Source organism: Archocentrus centrarchus, chromosome 4, assembly GCF_007364275.1.
Source record: "Archocentrus centrarchus isolate MPI-CPG fArcCen1 chromosome 4, fArcCen1, whole genome shotgun sequence".
Classification (NCBI taxonomy): Eukaryota; Metazoa; Chordata; class Actinopteri; order Cichliformes; family Cichlidae; genus Archocentrus; species Archocentrus centrarchus.
Window position 1 is genome coordinate 7,505,847 of NC_044349.1, and position 27,084 is coordinate 7,532,930.

The window sequence follows — 27,084 nt, forward strand, 5'->3', positions numbered from 1 at the left end:
GAAATCTGCTCGGTCCTCTGATGAACGGTGGGTGCATTTGTGCACTGAACTCAGTTTGAGTAAATTGGCTGAAACCTGCGCTGCCACTGCCTGGAGATGATGCAGGGAGAATCTTATTACCACTGAAACCTTAAGTTTTATTTTGATGCTCTTCACACAGCACTGTAAAAAAGAAAAAAAAAAAGCAGGAGAACACAAACTATCAAGGCAACATGATTCAATTCCTTCTTTGTGTTTTTACTTTACTGAGATTTACATGTTTCGACAGTTCTGGCAGCCTGGGTGTCCTTGTTCACCTAAATCCAATATTCCTGTGAGGAACAGGTAAACTGAATGCTGTCTGCCCTCAATTACAGTACGCCTAAATGAGACATATGCGTGTGATACAATATTGTTGAATGAATTGTTGACACTAGTTACAGACTGAGCTTCAGTTGCTTTAGAAAATTATTTCATATAAAATTAATTGCTAAATTTCCAGCAACAATTAGCCTTTGAAGTAACGATTACATTTTTTTTTAACTGCGACAGCTGCCAGTTCAAATATGCTTGTAAATGCTGTTGACTTGTAACAATTTTGAAACTGAAATGTTTCAAATATTTATCCTCCTCCCATCTTCCCGTGCCCTGGCGTCTCCATGGAGCTGCCAGTGAGTGGTTTAAGTGCACTAATTTGGTAAAAGCTGTAATCTTTGCAGATTGTTCAGGTAACAAGTGAATTGGAAATACAGCCAAATAATGGAGTTTTTGTTTTTTGTTTTTTTGCTGTTGTTGTTGATGATTCAGTCATGATCAAATAATCCCGGCCTGTGGTTAAAAAAAAAAAAGAAAAAAAAAAAAAAAAAAAAGAGTTTTTTTTTTTTTTTTTTTTTTTTTTTTTTTTGTTATTCCTTCCCACCAAAGTAAAACTGCAGCCCAACAATCGAGGTATTAATTTCAGTGGTTTTGGAGAATTTTTTTTTGCACCCCTCATATTCAATGTCTGAACAATTCTTGTATATCAGTAGCACTCAAGAGACACATCAGTGGTGTACAAATTAATGCCACGAAGAGGGCACGCATGCTGAAAGTGAAGTGTGTTGGACTGACAACATTTTGTTTGTTGCCACTTGCAACTCTTTAATTCTGAGTCAGTTAACTTTAAAAACTTGACAGAGATGAGCTTTTCTTAATTTCACCTCAACAGACACCAGCGTCTAAAATGGTACGCTGCATTTGTATTTAAAAATGTATGTGTTTCTATTTTTGTGTGACTGCAGTTTTGATTCCTGCAGAACTGTTAGCGCTCACTCGATTTCAAAGTTTGAGGGACTCGTATGAAACCTCGTTTTATATTTCTGACTCGCAAAGAAGCAATTTACTCTGGGTTTATTTAAATTGGTGAAAATAAAGAGTCTTATTAATCAAGTAAATCTTATTACTCACACAAATTTTAAATGCCCTTGAATAATGAATTGGCTGATTTTTTTTTTTTTTCACGCAATAACTTTATTTTATAAAGTCTGATAAATGCAACTACTTACTTTATACTTTACACATACACATTATGAAACTTATAAATTTTGTAGTTTTTAGATGGTTGGGTGGCTAGAAAACCCCACACTCAAAATCTGAAATGTCCTAAACTTTGATCTTTTCAGCTCATTCACTCTCTGCACACTTTTGTTTTACAGTTATTACTGTTAGTCTGTTATATTTTACAAAAAAAGATAACACTTACACAAAGGTAATTTTCTATTAAAGTTGAGTTCATTTTTAGGTTAACCTGCTTCTCTTCAAAATATTTCAGTGACTTTATGACTATGTTATTCTTAAACCTGCAATACACACAAGTGCAAAAACCACAGGTCATAGAAATTATATTGGAACTATTATATAGTGAGTTTTTTTGTTTTGCTTCAGCAAAAAGGACGGATGGGAGTGAGAAACAGATTATCTAAGAAATGGCAGACGCTAACGCAATAAGCACATCTGCCTTCGTGCTCACCGATGCTTAAACCAAATCTCACAACATGTGAAAACGTTCTAATAAACTTTTAATGACCACTCCAGCCTGTCCTTTGAGTGCTGCCTCTCTTTCTCTCACCCACACACACACAGAAGGTCCTGTCAGGGCTAACTAAGCGCAGTGGCGGGCTGGGCAGCATTTGGATTGGCTGGACAGGGGTTACCGGGGGTTACGGTGGATTTGGTGGACCACCTGCTGAGCCTCAGCCGCCAACTGACTAAAAACATTTACATCAGAAACCACCCAGGATAGGGAAAGGAAAAGCAAAACTATGAAACGGAACAAGTTAAGAAGAGAAAGAAGTACTTTTCATGGAGGCATTACTAGAACCATCACCACTGTGATCTGCTCAGTCAACCTGACTTATATTAGAGGCAGCATTGCCGGTCTTTACGAATGACTATTGTGCCACAAGAGAATAAATCAGTTTATCGTGTACAGCAGCAGGTTCCAGTAGCAGTTGTTCCACTAATACCAATTCAGTTTTACAACCTGTCCACTCACTTGTGTTTTACAGCGTGTTATGATGAGGTGGGCTGCACCTGCAGCGGCAGTGTGGTGGCAGTCGAGGACTTCTGTGTGTGCTCTGAGTGCAGCACTTGTCTGAGACTGATGGGCTAAAACTCTTGCCCAATAGCCAGATTGTTTAAGGTGTGAGTCCACACACTGTCGGAGCTGTTAATGCGCACGGGGAGAGTTTGGCTTATAGTCAAGGGGACAACAAAGTTTCATTGACAACAGCACAGGACTCTGGTGACCGTTGGGCCTCGGCTGGGCCAGAATTAATGGTTTTGTTTTATTTTTATTTTTTTTGGGGGGGGGGGGGTACAACGCTGGTAATGTATCAGATTCTTTGGTGTCGATTTTGGGAAGACATAACACGACTTTGGATGGTTAGAAATGTGAACACCTGAGTTCATTCAAGACAACAAAACCAACTGTCAGGTAAAAATTTCCTAAAAAGTAAATAAAAGAAAAAAAGCTGAAAGTACAGTGTGTTACGCTTTCTTTACATTAACTCACTTTGATTTCTTCCCCTTTTCAGAAAAAGAGCTTTAAAAAAAAACACATATTAGCATAAATCAGCACTCGTGGATGTGTAAGTTTGCTGATCATCATACTAAAGGAGTGAAACTGATTGAAGTCACTGAGCTGCAAAAAAAATCCCAATGCAACAATGTCTGATATCACTCATAATCAGCTTAAATTTCAATCTGAGAAATCTAAAAAGTTCTGGCACCACAACTGTTTTAGAAGCAGAGCTTTGCAGTGGCCCTTGCCCCTGCAAATGCATCAATTCCCCCCTCCGGAACCCCTCATGTATAAGGGCCCGAGCCCATATGGGGGTCCCCTCAACACCCCTACTCTGTCCTTGGCTCTGTGTGTGTGTGTGTGTGTGTGTGTGTGTGTGTGTGTGTGTGTGTGTGTGTGTGTGATTGGGGAGGGGGTTAGTCTGACCCGCAAACTGACCTCTTCAAACTTCAAACTGAATACTTCTGGCAGTTACCACGACGACAGAGCTCTCCAAGCCTTATCCTACTTACCGAGACGAGACGAGGAGCGAGGAAGAGGTGGGAGGAAGGAGAGCAGGAGTGAGGAAAGTAAAGAAAGAGGAGAGTGACAGAGAGAGAGAGAGAGAGAGAGCAAGCAGTGTGGACAGAGAGAAACATAGTGGGTTTTTTTTTTGGGGGGGGGGGGGGGGGGGGGGGGGGGGGGGGGGCAGCCAGGCAGAAAGCGAGAGTTGCTGCTGTTGCATCTCTGTGTTTTTCATGAGTAGACAGTTTACGGGGAGATTATTCACAGTCTGGTATTTAGCCTTATTAGGCCACTGCTCCCAATGCAGACTTCCCTCCCACCATCCACTACCACACTGAAGCTTTTTTTATGTTTATTTGCTTGTTTCACATTTTCCTCATCTTTGTATACATTCAACTTTTATTAAATGCACATTTTGCACTTTTTTTTTCCCCCCAAATGGAAGAAATAATTCAAGGCGGAAGTAAAAATCCTGTTTATTGTCAATGGACAGCATTAGGCGACTTAACAGTTGGAGCACTCCCAAAGCTTGAATGGATGAAAAAAAAAAAATGATTGAATTGACAGAACAAAAGATGAGCAGGTGTGTCAAAGGCACAAATCTGTGTAAACAAAAACTGAAAGAGAAACTTCCAAGAAGCATTGTGCTAAAACAAATCCAATCACAGAGCCTGATAAGCTACAACAAAGTGTTTAAATCAGTTTAGTTTCAGATTTTGGATCATGTTTGTTAAATGAGTGCTTGATTAAAGATAAGATAGTCGAGGTTAAAACAATGAATACAGTTGCGGAGAGGTTTTATTTAAAAAAAAAAAAAAAAAAAGTGTATTGGGATAATACACGCAAGTTAAAAGGCTGTCTGAGGGTTACTCGTGTTTTCCTTTCACTTTCTATCTCACTCACATTTCCAACAGCTCAACTTTTCTAGACCAGTCCACAGTTACTCCAGTTGTTCCAGCATCCTCCATTTCAGCTAACAGGTGGAACGCTACCGGCAGCTACTGGGGAAACAAAAGCTCTTTCTTGTTCTTCTCTGAGCCTGCGTAAAGCGAGGTTTGTGATGAAATTATTTCAGTGCAGATAATGCAATCAATCTATAGCCACTACATCCTGTAATCAGCTTTTATTTTATTTTATTACCCAGCCACAAAAAAACCAGCGTGACCACCTTCATCTGAGGACTGGGTGACTGGTACTTATACACTGCCGTTCTACTCAGTTGAGTACTCAAAGTGTTTTCTACTGCAAGTCTCATTCACATGCGTAATCACCCAATCACACACACACACACATTTACACACAGCTGCATTAGGAGCAACTCAGGGTTCAGTATCTTGCCCGAGGATATTTCGGCACGTGGACTGAAGGAAATTATGAAGAGTCGGGCATCCATCCAGCGACCTTCCGATTTGCAGACAACCAGTTCTGCCACCTGAGCTGCTTCTTTTTTAAATGAAACTGTGTTTAGGAACTTTCTATCCTGGTTTTTGTTGATGATCCATAAGTTAAATAAATAAATGTAATAAATAAACTTGCCACAGCTCTGATTTGTGCCTCTGAACGGCTTCTTCTCCATAGCAACCACATCCAAGGCTAATAGATATTGTAGTATTTCATGCAATCGAGCATACTAACTAAATGGAAGTAAGTTGCAATAATTACACCTAGTAGAATTTATATAAATCCATATTATTTTTAACTATTCAGGACTCTTCCATTGATCTTTGTCTGGGAGCACTGAAGATTTGATTGGTGAAAAATGTGTATGGATTAGCACCTCCTCCCGCTTTATATTGGTATTGGTATTGGATAATTTGCTATTATTTTTGCAATCTCTTATATCTGTATTGATCGGCATGTTTGAACTTTCTCAGGCTACGCTTCTTCACAAGCTGCTGTGCAACACTTGATGGTTAATACCTTCCTTTAGATGACCTCCCAACCACACTGTTTAATATCTTATAGACTCATTAGAAATCATGGCCAGAGGGCCATTCCGGCTTTATAGAGTCTCACACAGGAATCTTCTTAACTAGAGTGTGTCTGATTTGGACAGTATTAGTGAAAGAATGAAAGACAGAGTTAAAGGAACTAGGCCTGTCATGATTGTGTGTGTGCAGCTGTAAATGTTTGACTGTGTGTGGATGCCTTGAGAGGAGCAATTCAGAGAGATCTGAGGGAAGGCGACTCAAAATCAATAGTCTCTGTGTTTGTGTCCTCGGGCTCGCTGTCACTCACGCACCCAAATATTGAGGCGATTGATCCATCTTTGCTTTAATCTGTGCTTAACAGCTTCACCTGGATCATTCCCAGGGCTGCACTCTACAGAAAGAGTCAAAATGTCCCCCTGTCCCATACAGTAGCTGTGGGCTTACCGCACACATGGGCACCTTCCCCGTGTTACCCTTCGTTCTCATGTCCACAGTGTACTCTTACGTCCGGTCCTACAAAGCTCTCCTGCTGGTTCTTTTCCTGCCCTGTTCTGCAGTTGTTTCCTGTCATAACCAGCGCTTCTCCATCCTGATGTCCAGTTTGTTCTCTCTGTCCGCACCTATCATAGCCATTCCTCTCACACCCTGATTTAATTTGCATCCTCTTGTCCTATCATATTATACAGTATAATACTCTATCCTATCCTGCAAAAGGTATGTTACACCTTGCGCAACCTGTCCTGTCTTGTCCTTTCTTGTCCCACCCAGTCCATCCCAGTCTTGTCCTGTCCTTTCCTTTGCTGTCTTAACTCCTAACTGTCCTCCTCCTTTCGTGCTGTAACCTACATGTGTAGGATGATGGTGGAATCTTAAAATTGCTTACGTCCAGCAACAGCGAACTGAGACCTTGATAGCCTTGGTAATCTAAGAGGTTGCAATATGTGGATATTACCAGTCTTTAACAGCAATTTGAAGACATCTGTTGGCTAATATGTGAGCAGGATTATTATATATATGTTATATATCAATAACCTCTGTCTCTTCCCAAATTTCTTCTGCTATGCAGTGTGTATAGCGCCTACAGATGTTTGTTTGTATCCAGTCATGCATATTTTGTTCTGTTTCTACTCTCACAGATTATTATGTAAAAGGGAAAAAAAAATCTGTGAATTTCTTCTTGTTTTGTTTTTAAGAAGAAAAATGCTTATTTTGCCCCATCTCTTCAGTTCATATGAAATTTTACTCAACACAGAGTGATAAAATTTTACATGGAAACTGGCTGCAAGGTGCATACTAGTAACAATGTACCTGTCGGGAAACAAAAAAGAAAAAAAAAGGTCTTTTGACCTTTTTGTTACTAATTGCAAATCAAACACAGTTACTAAAACTCCTTTAAATCCCTTTTTTATTGCTACATTTTATTGATACTGTGTCATAATGACTTAATCTGCACTTGTTTAGGAGTCACTGCAGTGATGATCTGAACATCGAAAATGAACAGCGTAATCTTTTAAGTGCGTCCTGTGGGACGCAGTGGGAGAGAGAATGATGTTCACATTAAAGCAGCGGCTGCGAACATAAACCTCGGGCTGTCCGGGCTAACAGTCTGGAAACCTCCCTCAGGGCAGCGCCGCACGTTTGAGCTCCGTCAGCCTGTAAATCGGTAAATGATCCCGGCTGTCATTTAATCAATATGAACAGGGAGCAGCTGTCACACATCATCGTCTCCCCTGGGGGTCGTTGCCAAGCCGCAGCATTAAAAGGAAACGCATGTGAATGTGGTGTGTGTGTTTGTGTGTGTGTGTGTGCGCGCTGCGTTTAATGTTTTATCAGATCCATTTTTCACAGGTATTTATTGTCACATGCAGTCTAGCTGCAGAGCATCCTCTGGTTTCCTGGGGTTTTAAGGTGACTGCAATGAGGGCTTTGGCTGTCTTGGATAAATTAGTCCTGAAATAAGTAATTTAGTGGTTTGTTGATGGAAATGAACTGAGAGTAATTTTGAAAATGAATTGTTTGTTGAACTGAAATCAGAAAATTGATTTAATCTGCTCAAGACAATATTTGGGGGGTTCGGACTCATTACTGGATTAAAAAATGGAAATGATGATGATGATATCCAAATTTTTTTCAATACTCTCTTTGACTTGCAGTGATTTTTTTTTTTTTTGTTCCACAAGTAAAACAAAAAGGCTATTTTAATCACTGTCTTCTTGCAGGGACTCTGAGACGAAAAAGCCAATGACAGGAAAGGTTTCAGGATGTTATCCTCTAGGTGGTCTCTCTTTCTCTCTCCTTTCCTCTTTCCTCCTCTCCTTTTCTAATGTGAGACAGTGAAATCTCATCCAGCCACTCTGCCTGCCCTTACAGCCAGCAGGGAGGGACATGTCATTTCACTTGCGTGCATGTGTGTGTCCCTTTACTGCGCAACACACAATGACGAGAGCACGGGGAGGAGGCAGGTTGGGTGGGGGCTGGAAGGAGGGGGTGACAGGGCTCTGATCTCTCAGATAGGGAGATAGCCACCTGATTCAAATGGCTCGCTTGTTCCCGGCAGTTACTTGATCGGCGTGTGAACTGACTCCTCTCTTATTTACAATCAAATGCTGCTGCACTGACCTGCCCAACCCAACCCAACCCAACCCAGGCCAGACATCTCTCTCTCTCTCCCCTTTCCCTCTTTCTGCCCTATATTTGCCATGTCCCTCTCTCCCTCACCCTCCCTTACACACACCCACACACACACATACAGGTGTACTCATAAACCTGTGATGGAAACTTCCAGCAATGAGGCTAGCTGTGATGATCATGCAACCTTTTGAAATATGAGCTCAAGTAAAGGTTGAGTTTTTGTTTTTTCATATTAATATATGTGTATATATATATATATATATATATATATATATATATATATATATATATATGTGTATATATATATATATATATATATATATATATATATATATATATATATATATATATATATATATATATATATCACATTAATACATTTCATATTTGTAAGATCACCTAACAGTGATTAAGTGTGAAGCCACTTAATCAAAGATTTAATGCATCCCTGTCCAGGAAAATATCCACAGGCACACAAGCAGCGAAGACTCGAACAGCAAAGCAAGCAAGTTTGTTCAGAATAAATTAAGAATAATACAAACATGGGTATTTTAACTTAGCAGCATATGAAGAACAAGTTAAAGCTCAAATACATCTTTATGCACAGTTATATTAAGGTACACGCTTTCTTTAGATACAGATTTATGGTTCCCTGGAGAGAAAATACTTTTTTTTCTGATGTCTAAGTCCATATGTGTTGGGCACGTAGATTTTAATGGATGAAATAAGTAACTAAAGGGAACTCCAGTAAATATAAGTAAGGCAACAGAGTTTCAGAAGTTATCAGTTTTCATATTGTCATTTATTAACAGAGACAATTCTTCCTATTCAATATACTGTGCAACAAGAAACATTAAGACTTAGATTTCATCGAATCTAATCCGGTCCAATCTAAGTTCCTACTCTTTAAATAAGACTGAATATTTTACTGCATATCCACTACAAATCTGTAGAAAGGATCTAAAAACCTCACTGACTGATTTTAAAGGTAAGAGAATGAAAATTGTTCAATTAAAACCAAAATTAACATGTTGAAAATAACAAACCCCCGTCTCAAATTCTTCTGAGTTTGGGAGAAACAACTTCAGTCTACTGCATCTGCCCGTCTGTCTGCCTGCCTGCCTGTCTGTCTGTAACTGTCCTGTCTGATTATCTCTCCCAGTTGGCCCCGAGGGGACACCCACACTGAAAGAGGCCACTCTTCCATTCAACAACAGCTTCTGTCAGAGAGACGAAGAGAGGGAGACCTCAGAGTCACCAGCCCCAGAATAGCCTGATAGTGACTGATGCAATCAATCGAAATCTACACTACAGTCTGCGTGATCGGCCACGAACCAGATTTTACGCATAATAAAAGAAAATTGCTCTCGGTTGGAGCTGAACAAATGCAGAAATTTTACAGAGGGAAAGGTCTACCACAGCATGTTTGACTTCTTTTAAAACTGTATGTTTTTGCTTCTTGGGGAAAAAAAAAACCCACCAACAACAAAAACACTAGTGAGATGTTTTTGGCCAAATGTGGTCTCACACATTTCCTGAACTCTGAAAAGCAGCATTACACAAAAGTTTGACAAAGTTCAGTCAATCTGAACCAGCCAAAGCAAAATGATATGACCACCTTCGCACCTTTAAACGACAGAGCTGGTTAACGAGGTCGACCGTGATATCATTATGACATCGTCATCTTCTTAAAGATGAATTATGCCAGCAAACAGATCGTGTGAGAGCTTCTGTTAGCATGATGCTAAATTGTTAATAACTAAATGGGAATTCCTCCTTCCTGATGACCCACAGAGGGGACTGTAATTGTTATCAGTGTCAGGTTTGTGATCAGTTGTAAGTGTGGTTTACAGAAAACACCTTTTATTATTAAGAGAGTTCAGTCACATTGTATTTAATTAGCTTTTGAGAACAGAGACTCAGAGAGAGAAAATGCAGCAAACTGGATTCAGTGTGATGGCTGCACATTTGTAGCTTCTCTAGTTTGGTAAAGACTACGCCTTAAATGCAAAATGTTTACTTTCACTTACTGTCAAAAATTTTTAAAACAGAAAAACTACATTTTCAAAATGGATGCAGACCACAATTTAAGTAAACAAGCTGCTGGTTATGGCTCAGATAAATAATTCACTACTGAAAGAGTTGTGGCATTTCTACATGGAAAAAAGTAATCTGTGGTGTCTGCCTGTGTGTCGACATGATTTATCATAACCGCCCAGTATCTCAGCAAATCGCAGCACCCGCTGCTGAGGCCCAAGGCATGAAAACATTTGGCAAATGATATATAGATGATGTTTTCATCCGCACGGGCCTTTATCTGATGTGCTGATTGTTACAGACAGGAGAAAATAAGTGGAAAGTCAGGGAAGACACAAATAGGCCTTACATGTATGTAAAAGCTGTGCGTGTAGCTGAGGAAAACTGTCATGTTGACATCCCAGCAGGCTTTGAAGAACTGCACTCCCTCTGTGACATGCTGTGAGTGTAGCCTAAAAAACACACATGGATACCTTTTCTTGTGGGTCTCCTTTAAAAAAAAAAAAAAAAAGAGAGAGAGAGCTCTCACAAACACACTCTGACAAATCCAGGGTTGACTGGTGACATGTCACAATCTCCAAAACACTGACAACAGAATCCCAATGAAATTACACGTGTTTAATTTATGCATTTTTAAAAAGTGCACAAAAATGTGTTAAAACTGTAGACACATTACTAAAAGAAGGCCCATTCAAACAGTACAGTATAAAAAGGCATCAAGCTCAGTTTCACTCGTTTCAGTAATTAAGTTTTTGGTGATTCTGTGTACTGTTTTTTTTTTTTTTAATGCTGTCCATGTTTGAACACTAAACCAAACTGTAATCTTTGTTAAAATACACACACACACACACACACAAAACAACAACTCTGAAGTAGGAATCTGCTTGGGTTTGGGTTTGAGGAGACTGTATGCCACTTCAGCGTTTATCATTTCATAACTTTTTATAATCCATAAATAACAAAAAATGCCTCCACTGATTCTTTCATCAAAGCTCAGTTTGAGGAAAACAAAAGGGCTGGTATTTTTAAGAAGGTGAGAAGACATGAAAAGCATATTTGAAGAAAAGAAAGGTTATTATTTGTTATGATTTATTTTGGTTCTGTATAATCCCAGATAGATAGATAGATAGATAGATAGATTCCCACATATCCATTGCGCTGTCTATGCTTTTATTTTGAAAAGCACACTTTCCCACATTTTTAAGTATAAATGACCAAACAGCATTCACTCTGCACAATATCAGACTATTAAATTAAAAGAAAAGTAAATGTGATTGTATTTGTAACTTGTGTAGGCTACTTAGCATTTTCTTTCGAGTTGGCCTATTTATTTCACTTATTAAGTCGACCTATCTACTGGACTAAAAATGCCCAAAGCCGCATCTTTTCTGCCATTTAGACCGTCTTTTTTTTTTTTTTTTCCTCAGCATGCATTTCTAGATGTGTCATATACTAAAATAGGACAACCCCCGCCGCCCCCCTCCCGATTTAATGTGCGAGTGTAGTTGTTGGTCAACAGTTGGGTCGGGGGGCCAGGCAGAGGGGGGGGGGGGGGGGGGGGGGGGCGGGAACAATGGACTGTGCTGTTGTGCTGAACTCGGTGGAGGGAGAGAGAGGGAGAGAGTCAGGCTGATGACAGAGTGAAAGAGGTTAGTGTCTATGCTGGGAAATGAGACCAGAGGAGGGGGTTCCTGTGTCTGTTGGCTTGTTAATGATGATTCAGTCCCATCAGCTCAACAGCCTTCTCTATCAAAGAGTCTCCGAATGCCTACAAACCACCTCCAGCTAGATGGTGCCACCACAGAGGCAGATTCCTAACAGTAAAATTGTCAGCTAAACACTCTCATTTTGTCTAAGATGAAAAGCCGTCGCTTTGACGCCGATCTCTGGCTTCATACGCAGAAATTCATATCATCAATCACAATTTGTCTGTCACGTGTTTCCTGCGCAACCGATATTTTACGTTTGATTTTTAACAGTTCAGAAAACGAAAAGTGGCTTATATTCATTTATCATTATCAAAAATTATTTAAAGTGCGCAATTAGGGAGGAAAATCGATTCTCTCCGCGTGGAACTATTAATAACGGGCTTCAGAGCTTCTTAGTACAGTTTATCTTGCCTCTGTAGTGTCTTTGGATGTGTGGACTAACGAACAACATCAGATTCACTCAAAGACTGATTCCAGGAGCAGAGAAACCGGGAGCTCAGTTTCAAACTCGTCCTGATTGAACAAGTGACGCTGCCGAAAATCAAAAGTAAAACACCTCAGCCAAGTGGATCGAAACTTGCACGGGGGGGTGAAGTAGGGGGTTATAATGAAAGAAAAGCCAGTCACTGCAGCACAGATCGTCCCTTTCTATGTCTCAGCAGACACCCCACCCGTCCACTTTTCCTCTCCGCTCCCCCTCCCCTCCGGGTCTCCTTGAGTTGCCTGAGCCGGCCTTGGGTGGCAGTCAGCCTGGAAACCCGCTGATATTGTTCCAGACAAGCGACGTGCCGTGGGAGCCGCGAAATTGTTGTTCTGTTTAAAAAAAAGTTTCAACGAAAAAAAACCCGCTTTTTTGTTGTTTTAAATTTAGATTATTGGCTGGGCTGCTGCCTTTTTATTGTGTATGTCAATAAAGTGCTGAGTGTGATTTACTTTCTGCTGTTTCCACTCTTTATTTCTAATCGAAAAATGGGGCGGACCCCCCCCCCCCCCCCCCCCCCCCCCCCCCCTTCGCCTCTCTGTAAACACACTCTCCTAATTTCCGGACCACAAAGGACCGGGAGACCAAGCGCCACTTTCACTTGTAGCTGCAGGACGGACCTCACACCGGTCACCTGTTGCTCTGAGCTTTCTAAGGAGACGAAAATATCCGGAACAAGAAATGCATAAATATATACGACGCTTTGATTCGGTTTGATTTAGACACCATCACCGACACTCTGATTTTTTTTTTTTTTTAAGAGATCATATAGCTCTTGAGTGAAACTCCTGAATTGGAGCTGCATTGTCCTCTTCCCAACAGCAGCCAGCAGGCTCAGCAGCCAGCACAGCCAGCCAAGCGTTTGACGTTATTAAATAATAAAGAGATGCTGATCTGGTAGCATTGTTGTGAAGGGAAAAGGCCAATTAGCGTGCCGTTATACTGTCATTATGGCTGTATTAACTCGAATTAGTTATAAGACAATGTGCATATTGATTTTGTGTTTTTTTTTTGTGTTTGTTTTGTTTTGATTGGAGTGAATACTGAAATAGGAGCTATATTAAACCGGCATGAAAGTAAACAAAGATTTAAAACAATCATAAAGTTATCCTCAATTATTCAGTTCAATTAGATTATTCAAAATATAAAAAGTGGCGATTAAGGAGTTTATAATTGATTGGAAAATCTACTAAGTGGCCCATAAAGAGTAATAACGTTACTTTGAAATTGTTTTCTGCAATGAGCTGACTGATTTATTGTCAACACTGCTCATTTTGTGGCAAAGCTCAGATCAGTTTTAAGCGCAACGCAGAACGATTTCCCAACAGGCTACAGTAGCCTGCAACAGGCCTTATATTGTTTTTGTCAGAAGAAAAAAAAAAAAATCCGCCTTTGCTCCTCACCCCACCCCACCCCTCTCCCACTCTTCTTTCTCCAGTCCTGCGTTAATAGCGCCGAGAAGCAAAATAAGACATATTATTAGCTTCAATCAATACAATTAATTAGAACTGCAGCCCTTAAATCCGACCAAGACAAGACTGTTTCATTTGATTTCAGGACGCCTAAGAGGCCTTTAAACGAGGCCTACAGTGCTAATTTTCAAAAGATCTTTTTTTTCTGGTAGGAAGCAAAAACAAGAAAAACAAAGTGCAGGAATATGTCAAGTTTTAAGCATTCACGTGGGTGTGAAACATGAGTTTCAGAACTGTCATTCATTCAGAGCGACGACCGACACGGGAAGCAGATTTAGTAATGATAGGCAGTTAGTGATGGCTTTAAAAAAAGAGTTTAGAAGCGGCTCAACAGAAAGTAAAAATAAAAAAATTCATGCAAGCAGCGTTTTAATGTTACTGCAAGTGGGAGGGAATTATGAAGTTTTGCGCATAAATCTTAATGACTTATTTTACAAGGAGTCAGTGCTCTGATGGAGCATAAGAATAAAAAAAAGGACACCTGAGGTACAGTACAACATAGAGATAAATGTTTTGGTTGTGGGCTTTTTTTTTTTCTTAAAGAGTCGTGATCCGCTGCAAACTGTGCATGTCCTTAATGATGGCGCTCTATAAAGCTGTCAGCATCAATGAGCAGAGATGATAAACGGAGCTGGAGCCGCAAGTGACGAGGTGGGGGAGTAAAGGGTGAGGAAGAGGGAGTAGGGAGGAAGAAGAAGCGAGGGGTGGTGGTGGTGGGGGCTGTCGCAGAGGCCTCGAACCTCTGAGAATGCAGGCCGAGAGCAGCGCGAGGCTGATGGCATGCTGGTCTGTGTCAGTGTGTGGTCCTATTCAATGGAAGTGAGTGTGCAGAAGGGGTGAGAGAGAGAGAGAGAGAGAGAGAGAGAGAACCACACACACACACACACACCACCCCGCTTCCCTTCCCTGCACCTGCGCTAGATCAGCAGGCTACTGGCTGCCATTCAGTCCCTCTGCGCTCCAAACACACACACACACACACACACACACACGCACAGGCGCACGCACTCACGCAACTGAAACACACGACAGCTCTCTGCTCTGACAGTTTTGCCATTCAACTATTCTTGCTGTGTTTCCCTGTGATGAAGGCAGAGATGTCAGGCAGCCTAAAAACCACTTCAGGGATGCAGAATAATGACGCGACAGGAGAGGAAGAACGTAAACAACGATTATTTATAGACGCTTTCCATTTCATTTATACTGAACCAGTCCAAGAACAAGGGGACGGCTGGGCTGCCTTTATTTACTATGCCTTACGGAAGCGTCAGTGGACTAAATAACAATATCTTTGTTCATTAATCACACCGTAACTTGTTGGTTACTTTAAAGCCCACTCTGCATGGGTGCCAATTTACTGGTGCCTCATTTACATAAAGAAAGAATACCAAAAATGTGACAAATACAATTTTTTTTTAATCATTATGAATTTATTACTAATCATGTTTCTGATTTACTCCTGTGTCTGCCTGCTGTTAAAATAAAAAACTAACTGCGTGGTGATTTGGTTTCAAAGCCAGGTTCCCCATCCTGAGGTGCGTTACTGCTGGGTTTGAGAGTCTACACCCGACTAAAACAATCACATATTTATAATTTTAAAAATATGTTTAAAAAAATCTTAAACAGTGATTTTATGAAGATGCGAGATACATACACGTTTATAAGTTCCTACGTTGTAAGGCGTCTAGCTGAACGGCTGACGTCATCCCCCTTCCCCCTCCCCCTCCTTATTATCTGCTTGGTGGTGAAAAGGGAAAGTGGCTCTCCTGGGATTACAGGCCACTAAGCTCGCTTTGTTTGCGTGCGTGTGCACGCGCGTTTGGTAGGTGGGTCATTTGACCTAATTTTAGAAAAAAAAATCATATAATCTCAACAACAAATATAGGATTTAGAGAGCGCTGGCCAGCGTAAACCTGACACATCTAACTGGTTCTCACGTTGTGGATTAATTTTTTCTTCATTTATTTTATATTTAAATTCTATCAGACCTCATTTAAGCTATTTAAATTTAGGTTATTTTACAGAGCATTTATAAGAGGCCTCTACAGACTCAACGGCTTGTTTAAAACTGCTCAATTCGTGCAACAACCTGAGTTTTATACCATCTTATAAGATTGGCCTACAGATGCTTTTTGTTGGATATATATATATATATATATATATATATATATATATATATATATATATATATATATATATATATATATATATATATATATATATATATATAAACCTTTGTAAAGAAACATGTCAATATTATGATAAAGGCACACTCGCACACCAGGTTATCATAGATAACATCTGAGAGGTTTTTCTTTTTTTAACCCGAGGCGAAAAAAAAAAAAAAAGGAGGCGCGCGCTTACCACCTGTTGCAGGCCAATACCCTCGAGCCGCGGCAGCCAGACTCTGCACGCGAGGAACAGAAGGATGGATGGGTGGGTTGGTGCACGGGATGGATGGATGGATGGATGGACGGAAGAGTAGATGGGCGAACGAAAGGATGAAGGGGAACGCCTTAACCGGGCCTCCCAGCTTCAGCCTATGCGGGTCAAACAAAACACATGTTGTTGCGCTAAAGCTGAAATATATATATTTGAACACTTTTATTTAAACTCTGAGAGGTTTGCTTAAAGTATCCCGGCGAATTCCGTCCACGCCCCCGGCATGAACACCACCTGTGGGGTGTAACATTTTAGTCAGGCCACTTGATTCCCGGTATCACCTGTGTCACCACTGCACTGGCTGCGCTGGGCAGCACCTTTTATTTAATGTTTGAACAGGAGCGCCGCTGAGCTTAAAGCGCCTCTGAGATTAAATCAGATTTTGGAAAGCACAGGGGCTAAATGCGGGGCTAATATTTTTCTACCGAGATAGCGCGATATCAGTGTTTTCCGAGTGAACACTCACCGTGTCCTAGTTTGTGACTGCATGTGGCCTCACTCACTCAAGCATTTATTGAAGTGGTTTTTTTAAGGGAGAAAGAATATGAGAAAATAGGAGAAAATGCGAAGCTCGAAGAGCATTAATAGCATAAAGGTGTGCAACACGGGCTGTAAGACAATTTTAAAAGCCTGCCTGCCTGAGCATCCTGATTGTGTCAACACGAAGTCTTTACCAGTAAGCCACAGGTCTTATGACACGCCACAAAAAAGATAAGTCGATCATCAAGCACATTTGGGTATTCTCTGCCTTCACAAAGCTTTTTTTTTTTTCTTCCATCACATCAAAGGTGCAACGGTCGGCCGCGAAAAAAAAAAAAAAATTCGCATGGCCTCTGGGCCTGCAGGGGCCCGGCACTCCTGGAGACAGAGGGGGATTTTTACGCGTCCACTGGTCCGACCTTTAAAAACAAATTGTTTATCACCAGCGTTCTTAGGCTGTTACAACCAATCCAGCTGTTCACGTCAATAATTAATGGGGCTCCCAACGATCCATTGACCTCTTGAAGGTCCGATTAGGAGAGCGAGAGAGCGAGAGAGAGAGAGAGAGAGAGAGAGAAGTGGACGGATAAACACCGAGGGGCCTCTTCAAATATTCATCTGCCGCTCCCCCCGGGACCCAGCCTGCAAGACACAACGGCCCTAATCTACTTCAGTGCACGCGCGCGCACGCACGCGCGCGCGCACACACACACACACACACACACACCACTCCCCCCAGATTAAAAACCGTTAGTTAAAATTAGGGCGAGTTGTTAGCTCATCATAAGGATTATTATTATTATTATTATTATTATTATTATTATTATTATTATTATTATCAGCCTGGATAGCAGAAAGATGCATGGGAAGATTTTTGGGGATTTTTTTTTTTTTTTTTTAAGGCAGAGGCTGGATGTGGATGTGGTGGAGGAGGTGTGCAGCGAGTCACCGGAGAGCTTGAACCATGAGAAGCGGGGTTAACGGGAAACAGCAGGACCAGTTTGATTAAACATTAAATTAAAATGGCCACACTCGAGTATCTGTGTGGAGCTATTACACGGCCGAGAAAAAGCATCCCGGCTGGTCCCGCTTCAAGAGGGCTCACCTTCAATTTACACCTAATTGGACATTTTAGCCTGATAAGCCCGCTCCGGGTTTTGGAAGGGGAAAAAATTGGGAAAGCTTCCAAAACTAACAGATATTATTGTGATTATATTACTGAATAAACTGAAAGAACGAGAGGAAATGTGCAGCATGAAATAAAACCTGAACTCAAAGGTTAGGCAGCTGTAAATTAAACAATCAAACAAACAAAACCCTGCTGCATGGTATCAGTAGAAAATCAAACCCCATGGATGATATACATACTCATGTCTGACCTAAAATAATCAGGAATCTGAATTTTGTCTGTTTGCAAGCAAGATATTGGCAGATATTAGCGCTGCATGATCAGTCATCCATCAGGCCCAATATACCAAGATGTAAAAAAAATGCAGTTTTTTCATTAAAAAGAAAAAAAATGTAAATTGGGCCTCAAAAGCAATAATTATAAAAGAGGAGAAATGACAATCTATACCTGGGGATGATGGGTATTTTGGTGGAAAAATCTTCCCCCTTTTTAGGAAACAGGCAACAAACTTTGGGCTTGATGGGGCCATCCGCAGGCACTAGAAAATAGAAACGTGGTTAACCACGACGCACAGTTATTTGGAGTTTAAAGGAGGCGTGTCGCCCCAAAGCTGTATTTTGTAAGCATTGAGTAGAATACTTAATAAAGATGTTCAAAAATTAGTCATGAATTTATAGTAAACAAAAAAAAGAAAAGGAGGAAAAGCTCCACAGACAGATGAAAACTCAACATGTGATGACTGCCTGGCGCACATAAAAACAAAGAGAAATCAAATCAAAACTCATACAATTTCAAGTATCCAAATTTCCAAAATTTATTCATTTCAAACTGCATATTGAAAAAAAAAATATATACTCAGCTGAAATTGTAACTGTTATAAGGATGGTATTAGTTCCGGTATATATATACATGGAGTGGTTGGCTTCTGCGTACAGGCCACAATTCTTAAAATACAACTACGGGAATGAAATTTTTTTTTCTTTGAAATAAAAACTTAAAATATCACAGGAAATATACAGAAATTGTACAAATCAATTAGAAAATAAAAAGTACAAGCGTCATACCTCTAACAGATGAAAAGTGGGAGACGGAAATATAAATTAAGAACCTATATTTTAAGCTGCATGAGAGAAAAAAACAAAACAAACAAACAAACAAATGCGTTGTATTTTTTTCCAAGAAATAAAATGTTAAGTAATGCTGCCTTTAAAATGAAAAACAAAAAGCAGTTTTACCTGCTTCGTTTTATGTCCCCTTTCTTTCCAATGTGTGAAGTATTAAATGAGCACAACTGATCGCTCCAATAGAATTTCAGTTCTGCCATCTTTCACTTTTAATATTTTCTGCAGAACTGACGTTGCTTTATATAAAACAAGAAAAGAAAAAAATGCAACCTTTTGCAGTTTAACAAACAATTTCGTCTGATTGTAATGTTTCTTTGATAAATACTGTACAAAAGGTGATTGCAATAATAAAACATTTTGATTGCGACTCCCACTTTCTAGTCTTCCAAACTTCATCCATCATTGAAGAGGGGATCTCCTACCGGTCCTCTAGAGCTTCCTTAGAATAAAATGAGAGGAAAAAAAAAAAAAAAGAGTAGCGTGTCCTTTTTCCTGGAGACTTCTATACAACTTTTCCCACCCCGAAATTTTTCTGTACAAAAATAGTCCAACGTTAAGTAGTCCACAGTTTCTCTTATAAAAGTTCTTTCTTTTTCTCTCTTTCTGCTTTGTGTCTCTTACATGTGTGTTAACGGCAGCGTGCCGTTGATCGTCGTCCCGGGCACGGTGCTCTGGTAGTGCCCGGACATGTGTAGCCTGGTCTGGGCGGTCGGCTCGCTGACCTCCGCCCCGGGTAGGTACATGCTGATCATGTCCCTCAGATCTCCGCTTTGGCAGCCCGGGGCGGCCCGGTGGGATGACGAGGTGACGACGGGCGGGCTGGAGCTACTGGACTCGGACTTCACCACCGAGGAGGGCCCCATGGAACCCAGGGCGGTCATTCCCGGCGTGGTTTGCTGGGAATATGACATGGAGTATGTCGGGGAGCCGTTCATGTAGCTCTGGGAGCTGGTCATGGAGTTGTACTGCAGGGCGCTCATATCGTAGCGGTGCATGGACTGCATCTGGCTCGGGTTGTGTGCATTCAGCCCCGGGTGCTGGTAACTCAGCTGGTCCTGCATCATGCCGTAGCCCCCGTTGGTCCAGCCGTTCATGTGCGCGGCATAGCTGTCCATGCGCTGGTTCACACCACCGCCGAGTCCGGCCCCCACCCCAACACCGACCCCGGTTCCCATCCCGTTTCCTCCCGGAGCCAACAGCCCACCGGGCAAAGTGTACTTGTCCTTCTTCATGAGGGTCTTGGTTTTTCGCCGGGGCCGGTATTTGTAATCCGGGTGCTCCTTCATGTGCAGGGCCCGCAGCCTCTTGGCTTCGTCGATGAAAGGTCTTTTCTCGCTCTCCGACAGAAGTTTCCACTCAGCGCCCAGTCTCTTGCTTATCTCCGAGTTGTGCATTTTGGGATTTTCTTGCGCCATCTTCCTCCTCTGGCCCCGGGACCACACCATGAACGCATTCATGGGTCTCTTGACCCGCTCGGGGCTGTTTTTCTGGTTGTTGCCGGTGCCGGACGTGTTGGTGTTGCCCGTGCCCCCCGTGTTGGTCTGGGGAGCTGGGGGCTTCAGTTCAGTCTCCATCATGTTATACATCAGGAACAGCTTTTAGTTGGAGCTCCCGAGCAGACGGAAGAGGAGAATTAAAAAAAAAAAGCCAAGAGACAAACTCCACAAGCCAGAGAAGCAGACAGTGAGGAGCGCAAAGGACTGCTGCGAAAAGTTACCTGTCGATTTTCTTTGCAACTTTTCTCTGGACAAAAACAAGCATGAAGCTGCGTCTCCACACACACACACACACACACACTCTCTCTCTCTCCCTCTCTCTCCCCCTCGCAGCGAGCGTGTGTCAGAATATGTGTGTGTGAGAGAGTCTTCTTCCAACAGGTCCCTTCTATGTTGTGTCCACAAAACTTCTCCCGTCGCTTCTCCGAAAAGCATCAACAAACTGTACTTTTTCGCCTCTGTCCGCCTGAGCCTTGACAACTCCAGATAGTTTTTGAAACAAGTTAATAGACAACCATTCATGTGACGGGGGCTGTCAGCGTATAAATGGCTTCGACCTGGCCAATCAGAGCCGGCCTTTTCCACTGACACGCCAATGGGAGACCTTAATTAGCATAAAGGGGCGGAGTCTGCCTGCCCCGACGCACACACACACACACTCTCACACACAGGCTGCCCATATGAGCCAACACAAGAGTACATATTTACTATTTCCAAGCTGATGGGGATTTTTCTCTGGGAATATATTAATGGGAACACTTCACAATTATTTTCATATTTCATACTGAGGGAGAACATGATGCAGAAACTCACTGCGCGTTTAGGAAACGAGAAAGTGGCTGTCCTTCAAACTTAAGACCTGCACATGACCAAAAAAGTTGGATAAAAAGCTAAAAATAAAAATGTAGAAATTCACAGGAAATTATTTATCATCGCTATTACACCGTGTCGACGCACAACAAAAAAGCCACAGCTCAAAGGTCACACGCATATGCCAGGAATAAGCACGAAAAAAAGAGTGTTAAATTAAATGATCAAATGCTGTCAGTATAATCTGTCGCTAAAGGTGGAAACAGTATTGTTCTGACACAAGCCACGGCCTGTGGAGCTGCCCTTGTCCCAAATCAAAAAGGCACTAATTCCCTTCCACTTATAACCCCCCCAAAACACAATGACACTTAAATAAACTTTGTTAGTTAACTCAAAGCATTGAATGGCCGTGTGTGTGTGTGTGTGTGTGTGTGTGTGTGTGTGTGTGTGTGTGTGTGAGGGAGGGAATGGGGGTGGGGGGGGTGGGGGTTTAGCGTTGAAAAGAGGAAAGGTAATCCAAGATGTTTCCCCCTTTAGTCTTTTAGTGAAGTTGAATGCCAACACACAGAAGGCAGACGGGCTCATCTCAGCACAAATAAGCGGTTTTTGTTTGGGATGTTGTCGCTACATCTGTCCGGACAAAGACCCAACTCCACGTCACTTCCACTGCGAGTGCTGCTGTTGTTGTTAGGGCTTTGTAGTGTGTGTGTGCGTGTGTGTGTGTGCGCGCGCGTGTGTGTGTGTGTATGTGAGAGAGAGAGTAAGAAAGAGAGAGAGAGAGATGGGGGGGAGGCTGGTCTACCGGGGGACAAGACAGGGGGGGGGGGGGGGGGGGGGGAAATAAAGGTGAGGAATATTTCAAGATAAAGTGTGTTTGCACAAAAGGCGCAGCTCCTTCAATAAGCCCGAACAAGCGTGTCAGCCAATAAGTGTGTGAGAAAAGAGCGGCCTCCACCTGCTTCACTATAGCCCGGATCAAACCGACCACACCGACACTGCTATAAAGTAAAAACCAGCGTCACACACTTTAAAGCGAAACTATAAGGTTTTAGAGTCTAAAGGGAGTAAAGTTTTTGGGGGGTGCTGGAAGTGTTAGTTTCACTTGTTTTTGCTATTTCTCCCCCCCCCCCCCCCACCTGAAACTGCAGCCGAGGGAAAGAGCGCTGTGCTGCGTGGCACTAGTGCCGCCTAGTGGAGAGAAGGGGATGTACAAGCGACTGGAAAAAAAAAAAGAAGGGGGTTTCTCAAAGTAGAGAAGGAGTCGCGGATGAGTTACAAGTTCAGTTTAACACATAATAAATGATTTAATTAAAAAAAAATACAAAAACAGCCCACAGGAAAAACAGCTCTAAAAATCTGAGTCACCTGTCACACATCTGTTCGCCTGGATCTCTCCAAGCCAGACAATCCCGATAATTAAAGATAGATCAAGTGCGTGCACCTGAAAGAATTCAATTTAAATAGGTGCCTCCAGATTAAATCATGATTGAAAGTGAACAGATCAAGCCGTATTATTTTTGTTTTAGTCATTTGATAATAAATAGAGGAGCGGAGCCCCCGTGCACTCATTATGCCGGCCCCGGCAACCTTACATAAGATTCATCTTGTGCTTAATAGGCTGCGAGAGGCGACACATGCAGCTCGGTCCATTATAATGCAAGGTTGAAATGGGCCGCTCGGCTGCTATCTGCATCTGAGTGTGTTCCCCCTACCTCTAATCTGCTTATGATAATAAAGGAACAGCGGGGCTCTGCAGCTCTCTGAAAGCAGGTCCCAGCCAGTCGGGAATGGCCCATGCATCCGCAATCATCCTGAATTTGTTTAACAAAAAAACGGGAGAAACTAGTGGGGCGGCTCTCTCAGACCACTTGTAAGCCCCCCGGTATACACCAGGTTGGAGTGGAAACAGCAAATACAGAGTGCAGCAAGCTGTGACACTAAAATACTGTTTATATAGTTGCACAAATTTAGGTGATAGGATCTCTGCAAGAAAAAGGGGGGGAAAAAAAGTATGAGTGAAAATGATTCTGAGGACAGCCTCGCAGGAAGTATCTCTCGTTAGAGTATCTTAAAAATCGCATCTGAGTTTACTGGTGAGTCACCAGTGGCGACACATAATCCAGGCAAAGTTTAAATGCACACATGGGGAAATCTATAAAGAGATTAATGCTGTTAAAGTAGAGCAAAAATACAAACTATGCGAGGCCATGAGAAAGACAGATTTACATGAAATAAACTTGTCGTTTTGTTGCCACTAGGGGCCGTACCGAGGGCTACAGACGCAGCCAGAAAAACACTTAATCTAAACAGGAATAATTAATACAACATACAGACAAGACTATTTTGTCAGATTAATTTAGAGGGATGTATATATATATATATATATATTTAGATATATATTTTTTTATTTTCTATAAAAGAGCAAGCAGGTTAAAGATGTAGTCATCATTTGCTGCTGTGTAACTTTTAATATGGTTCTGCTACCGAAAATGATTTAGCTAAATATGTAATTAAGGGAAATTAATTAGATTATATGGTAAAGCTTGTAAGTTTAACAATATTGTAAAACTAAATCGATATCAATAAACATTAAAAGACAACGAGGGATTATATAAGATAAGGATGGAAAAGTGTGAAATGAAAATAAAATTTAAACGCGAATTTATTGTAAATTTACTGCACTAAAATGAGGCGCATAAATAAGCCTGTGAGCAACAATAAGTCGGGGTTGGATTTGTAGCACAGCTCGAAAAATAGCCTATGATATTTGTGAGTATTGAAAAAATAAAATAAATATTAGAAGATGGAAATCTAAAAAAAAAAGAAAAAAAATCTAAAAATGTGAAATTTACTGATCATATAGATCGTGTCTGCATTAATGATCTTTGTGCTACGAAATTCAAACCGGCCAAAAACAACTCAGGCAGTCAGTCAAGCTCATGATTCCAGGCGGTGTCATTCCACAACACTGCGTGTTTTACACACACACAGAGTCAAACACACACTGACATACACACACACCGACACACACACACATACACACACACACACACACACACACCACGTACAGGGCTTCTCCTCTCCGCCGCACTCCAACTTACTGCCAGTTTGGGAGTTGTCTTCCTCTCGTCTTGATTGGCAGAAATTAAACAAGTTGCCATTTCGCTCAACCTCCTCCGTGTCTTTTTCTCGCTTCCCCCCCACCCCAGATGAGGGAGCCTCAGCTTGTCCGGGGCAGAGCTCCAGTCGCCGGCACCTATCCCGCACTTTCCTCTGGTAAACCCCCACCGCCACACCACCACATGATAGTCCGCGCGGTTTCGACCCGGCAGCCGGTGCGTGTTGGTCGGCGTGCAGCCCCGGCGCAGCCCCGCTGTCTGTCTGGAGCTCCGCTGTCTTCTCTCCGCTAGCCCTGCAACAAGAAAAGCCGTTTATGGCGACACACAATGTGAAAAGGGGGCCGATTTAAAAAGGAGAAGAATGCAAGCAAGAACAACAAAAGTCAGTTATAGCAAAGTCTATGCCTCTCCTCTCCTATCTTCCACCCCCTAGCTTAGCCCACATAATGAGCAGGAAAAAGCTTTATATTTTGTTCACTGGGTATTCACAGATAATTTGAAGCCATTGTTTCTGCCACAGATGGTTCTTTTTAATACAATAACGGTGCTCTTTGTGAATAGCGAGCCCACAATAAAAATCTAAAGCGTCCTCCTGAATAACCATTTTGTTCTCTCTTGTATAGGCCGAACAAAAGCGCCAGTGAGGTAATGGCCTGCCTTATTGAAAGCCTCAGAATGGGGATTTGATAAAGATTTTTTTCGCTCCTTTTTCTTTTTGCAAAGTACACGGCAATGTCAAAGAGAAACTGACACGGGATGAAAAGCAAAAAGGCTAGAAAAACTGCTTGCTGTTGCACATTGCAAAGGTTATTATTATTATTATTTATTATTATTATTATTAATTATTATTATCTTAACTGGCGAAAGTCAGATGTGAGGGGTTGTTTTCAGGGCTGCAGCAGGGCAGGTCAGGTGCAGGCATGTCGCTTTTACAATGGAGCTTAAATCCAGAATACATTAGCCTCCAAAGGTCTGCTGTGGATTTCGCACAGTCTCATAATTTTGCACAGGGTGTGTCAAGTTGTGCTCCACAGAATTAAGTATTCGGGTGCATATCCAGGGAGCCTTGCAGAAAACCTCCTGTTTCTAATTCTACCCTTCTCACTACAATCGCAGAGCAAAAATATTGCATGCCCTTAAAGTGCTGATAAGGCACTGTGAAATGTCATAAATGCATGGGTGTTAATAGGAGGAGGGGGGAATGAGGGTGACTAATGTAACCTGCTGAGGTTGAGATGCTCGCCTGTAGGTGCGTGCAGTCAACACGGGATGGATCCTGCAGCCGTGTACAAGCCACCCCGGTCTGCCCACGCTTGATGTAATTTGTAATTAACTCATGGCTAATCAATAAAGCATTTAACGCAACGCACAATGGACACGCAGGGGATGATCCCAAGCCAAACATATTGGATGTCACTGATCGTTACAAGGTGAGGACACCCTGTCTATCATTGGGTTGGAGGGTGAGGGAGGGGCGTGGGGGGGAACAGCTGGAGAAGATAGGGGCAGTGAGAGGAGAGGCGCATGAATGACAGGAAGGAGAGAAGGGCAGAGAGGGGATAAAGGGGGAATAATGGAGGACTGAAAAGGTGAGGAGAAGCGAGCCAAGAATCACATTTCGAACTGGCAGGGCCACAGAGCAGCACACACAGGATCAGCTCTCCCCTGTAGCCATTATCCCTATAGAAACATATGCACTTATCAACGCACATCCACTGGATTAAGAAGAAGGCCTCACATCTTCTGACAGCTTTTTATTTGGAAGGATTGTTTACTGCATCAGTTTATATAATATGAAAAATACGGCTAGACTAATGAAATAACTTTTTTCTCACATTTAAATAAAAATGCATGTAAAGTTTGGTTTTAGTGCCACCATCAGCGACGTCTGCTGGTATTCTTTCACTGTGATGCAGGAGTGCAAACACCATCTTCTAAAATGCCTCCATTTCAAAAGCAGAAACCTTTTTTTACATTTGTATGAACTAAATCGGTTCCCCTGCAGAGTAGAAACACACAGTATAGACAGCTTGTTCAGTTATTCTGCCTTTTGAATCACCTACAATCAGCTGCGACAGGAAGTTTAGCAACAGGTTTTGAATGAACTTATTTGTATTATATATATATATAAATAAATACCTATTTGCTTCCATTTGTGTTATTTTATTTGAAAAAAAAAAAAAACGCTGTTGTATTTTTATGCCTAAAATCACTTGCGCACAGACTATTCTCCAGAATTTAGAGATTTTTTTTTCCCCATCAAGTCTGCATAAAAACGCAAAAGACAGAAATTCCAGCAGCAGAATATATGAAAGGCACCTACTGTGCATGCACTGCATCCACTGTCTACCCATCACTGAGCTTATAAGAGAATTACATCTACATTTAGGAATTTAGAGAGGCAGAGGTGTTAACAGGTGAACCCAAAAGGTACAAAAACAAAGCGATGACTGATAGGAGCAAAGGCCTGGAAGACATTCAGAGAGCGAGAGGAAAAAAAAAATAGACAAGAAGAAAAAGCATCAGAGCAAGATTTAAAGATGAAAACATGGCAGAGAGAGAGAGAGAGAGGGGATCAGCGCTCTCAGTGTGAATACGCTCAGCAGCAACGAAACACAACTCTGCGGCTTATCTGATCAGTCTGTGCCATGTAGTCTAAATCACAGTCATACCACTCAT

At 41.7% G+C, this 27,084-nt stretch overlaps 1 protein-coding gene and 1 long non-coding RNA gene across 3 annotated transcripts in view; both read right to left on the reverse strand.

The window, feature by feature from the left end:
• Positions 1 to 27,084, reverse strand: part of LOC115778764 (uncharacterized) — a 160,617-nt gene that overhangs the window by 22,773 nt on the left and 110,760 nt on the right. The window contains exons 3-4 of one of the 2 annotated variants that reach the window (XR_004019862.1): positions 24,388 to 24,698; positions 16,170 to 16,345 (exon numbers count right to left, since the gene is read on the reverse strand). This is a non-coding gene — a long non-coding RNA (uncharacterized LOC115778764). The remainder of the gene's footprint in view (positions 1 to 16,169; positions 16,346 to 24,387; positions 24,699 to 27,084) is intronic. The other variant, XR_004019863.1, reaches the window with a different exon arrangement.
• On the reverse strand, positions 18,657 to 20,981 carry sox2 (SRY-box transcription factor 2). Its single transcript, XM_030727070.1, has one exon. It carries the CDS (start codon positions 20,564 to 20,566, stop codon positions 19,598 to 19,600), a length of 969 nt encoding a protein of 322 aa, XP_030582930.1. The 5' UTR covers positions 20,567 to 20,981; the 3' UTR covers positions 18,657 to 19,597.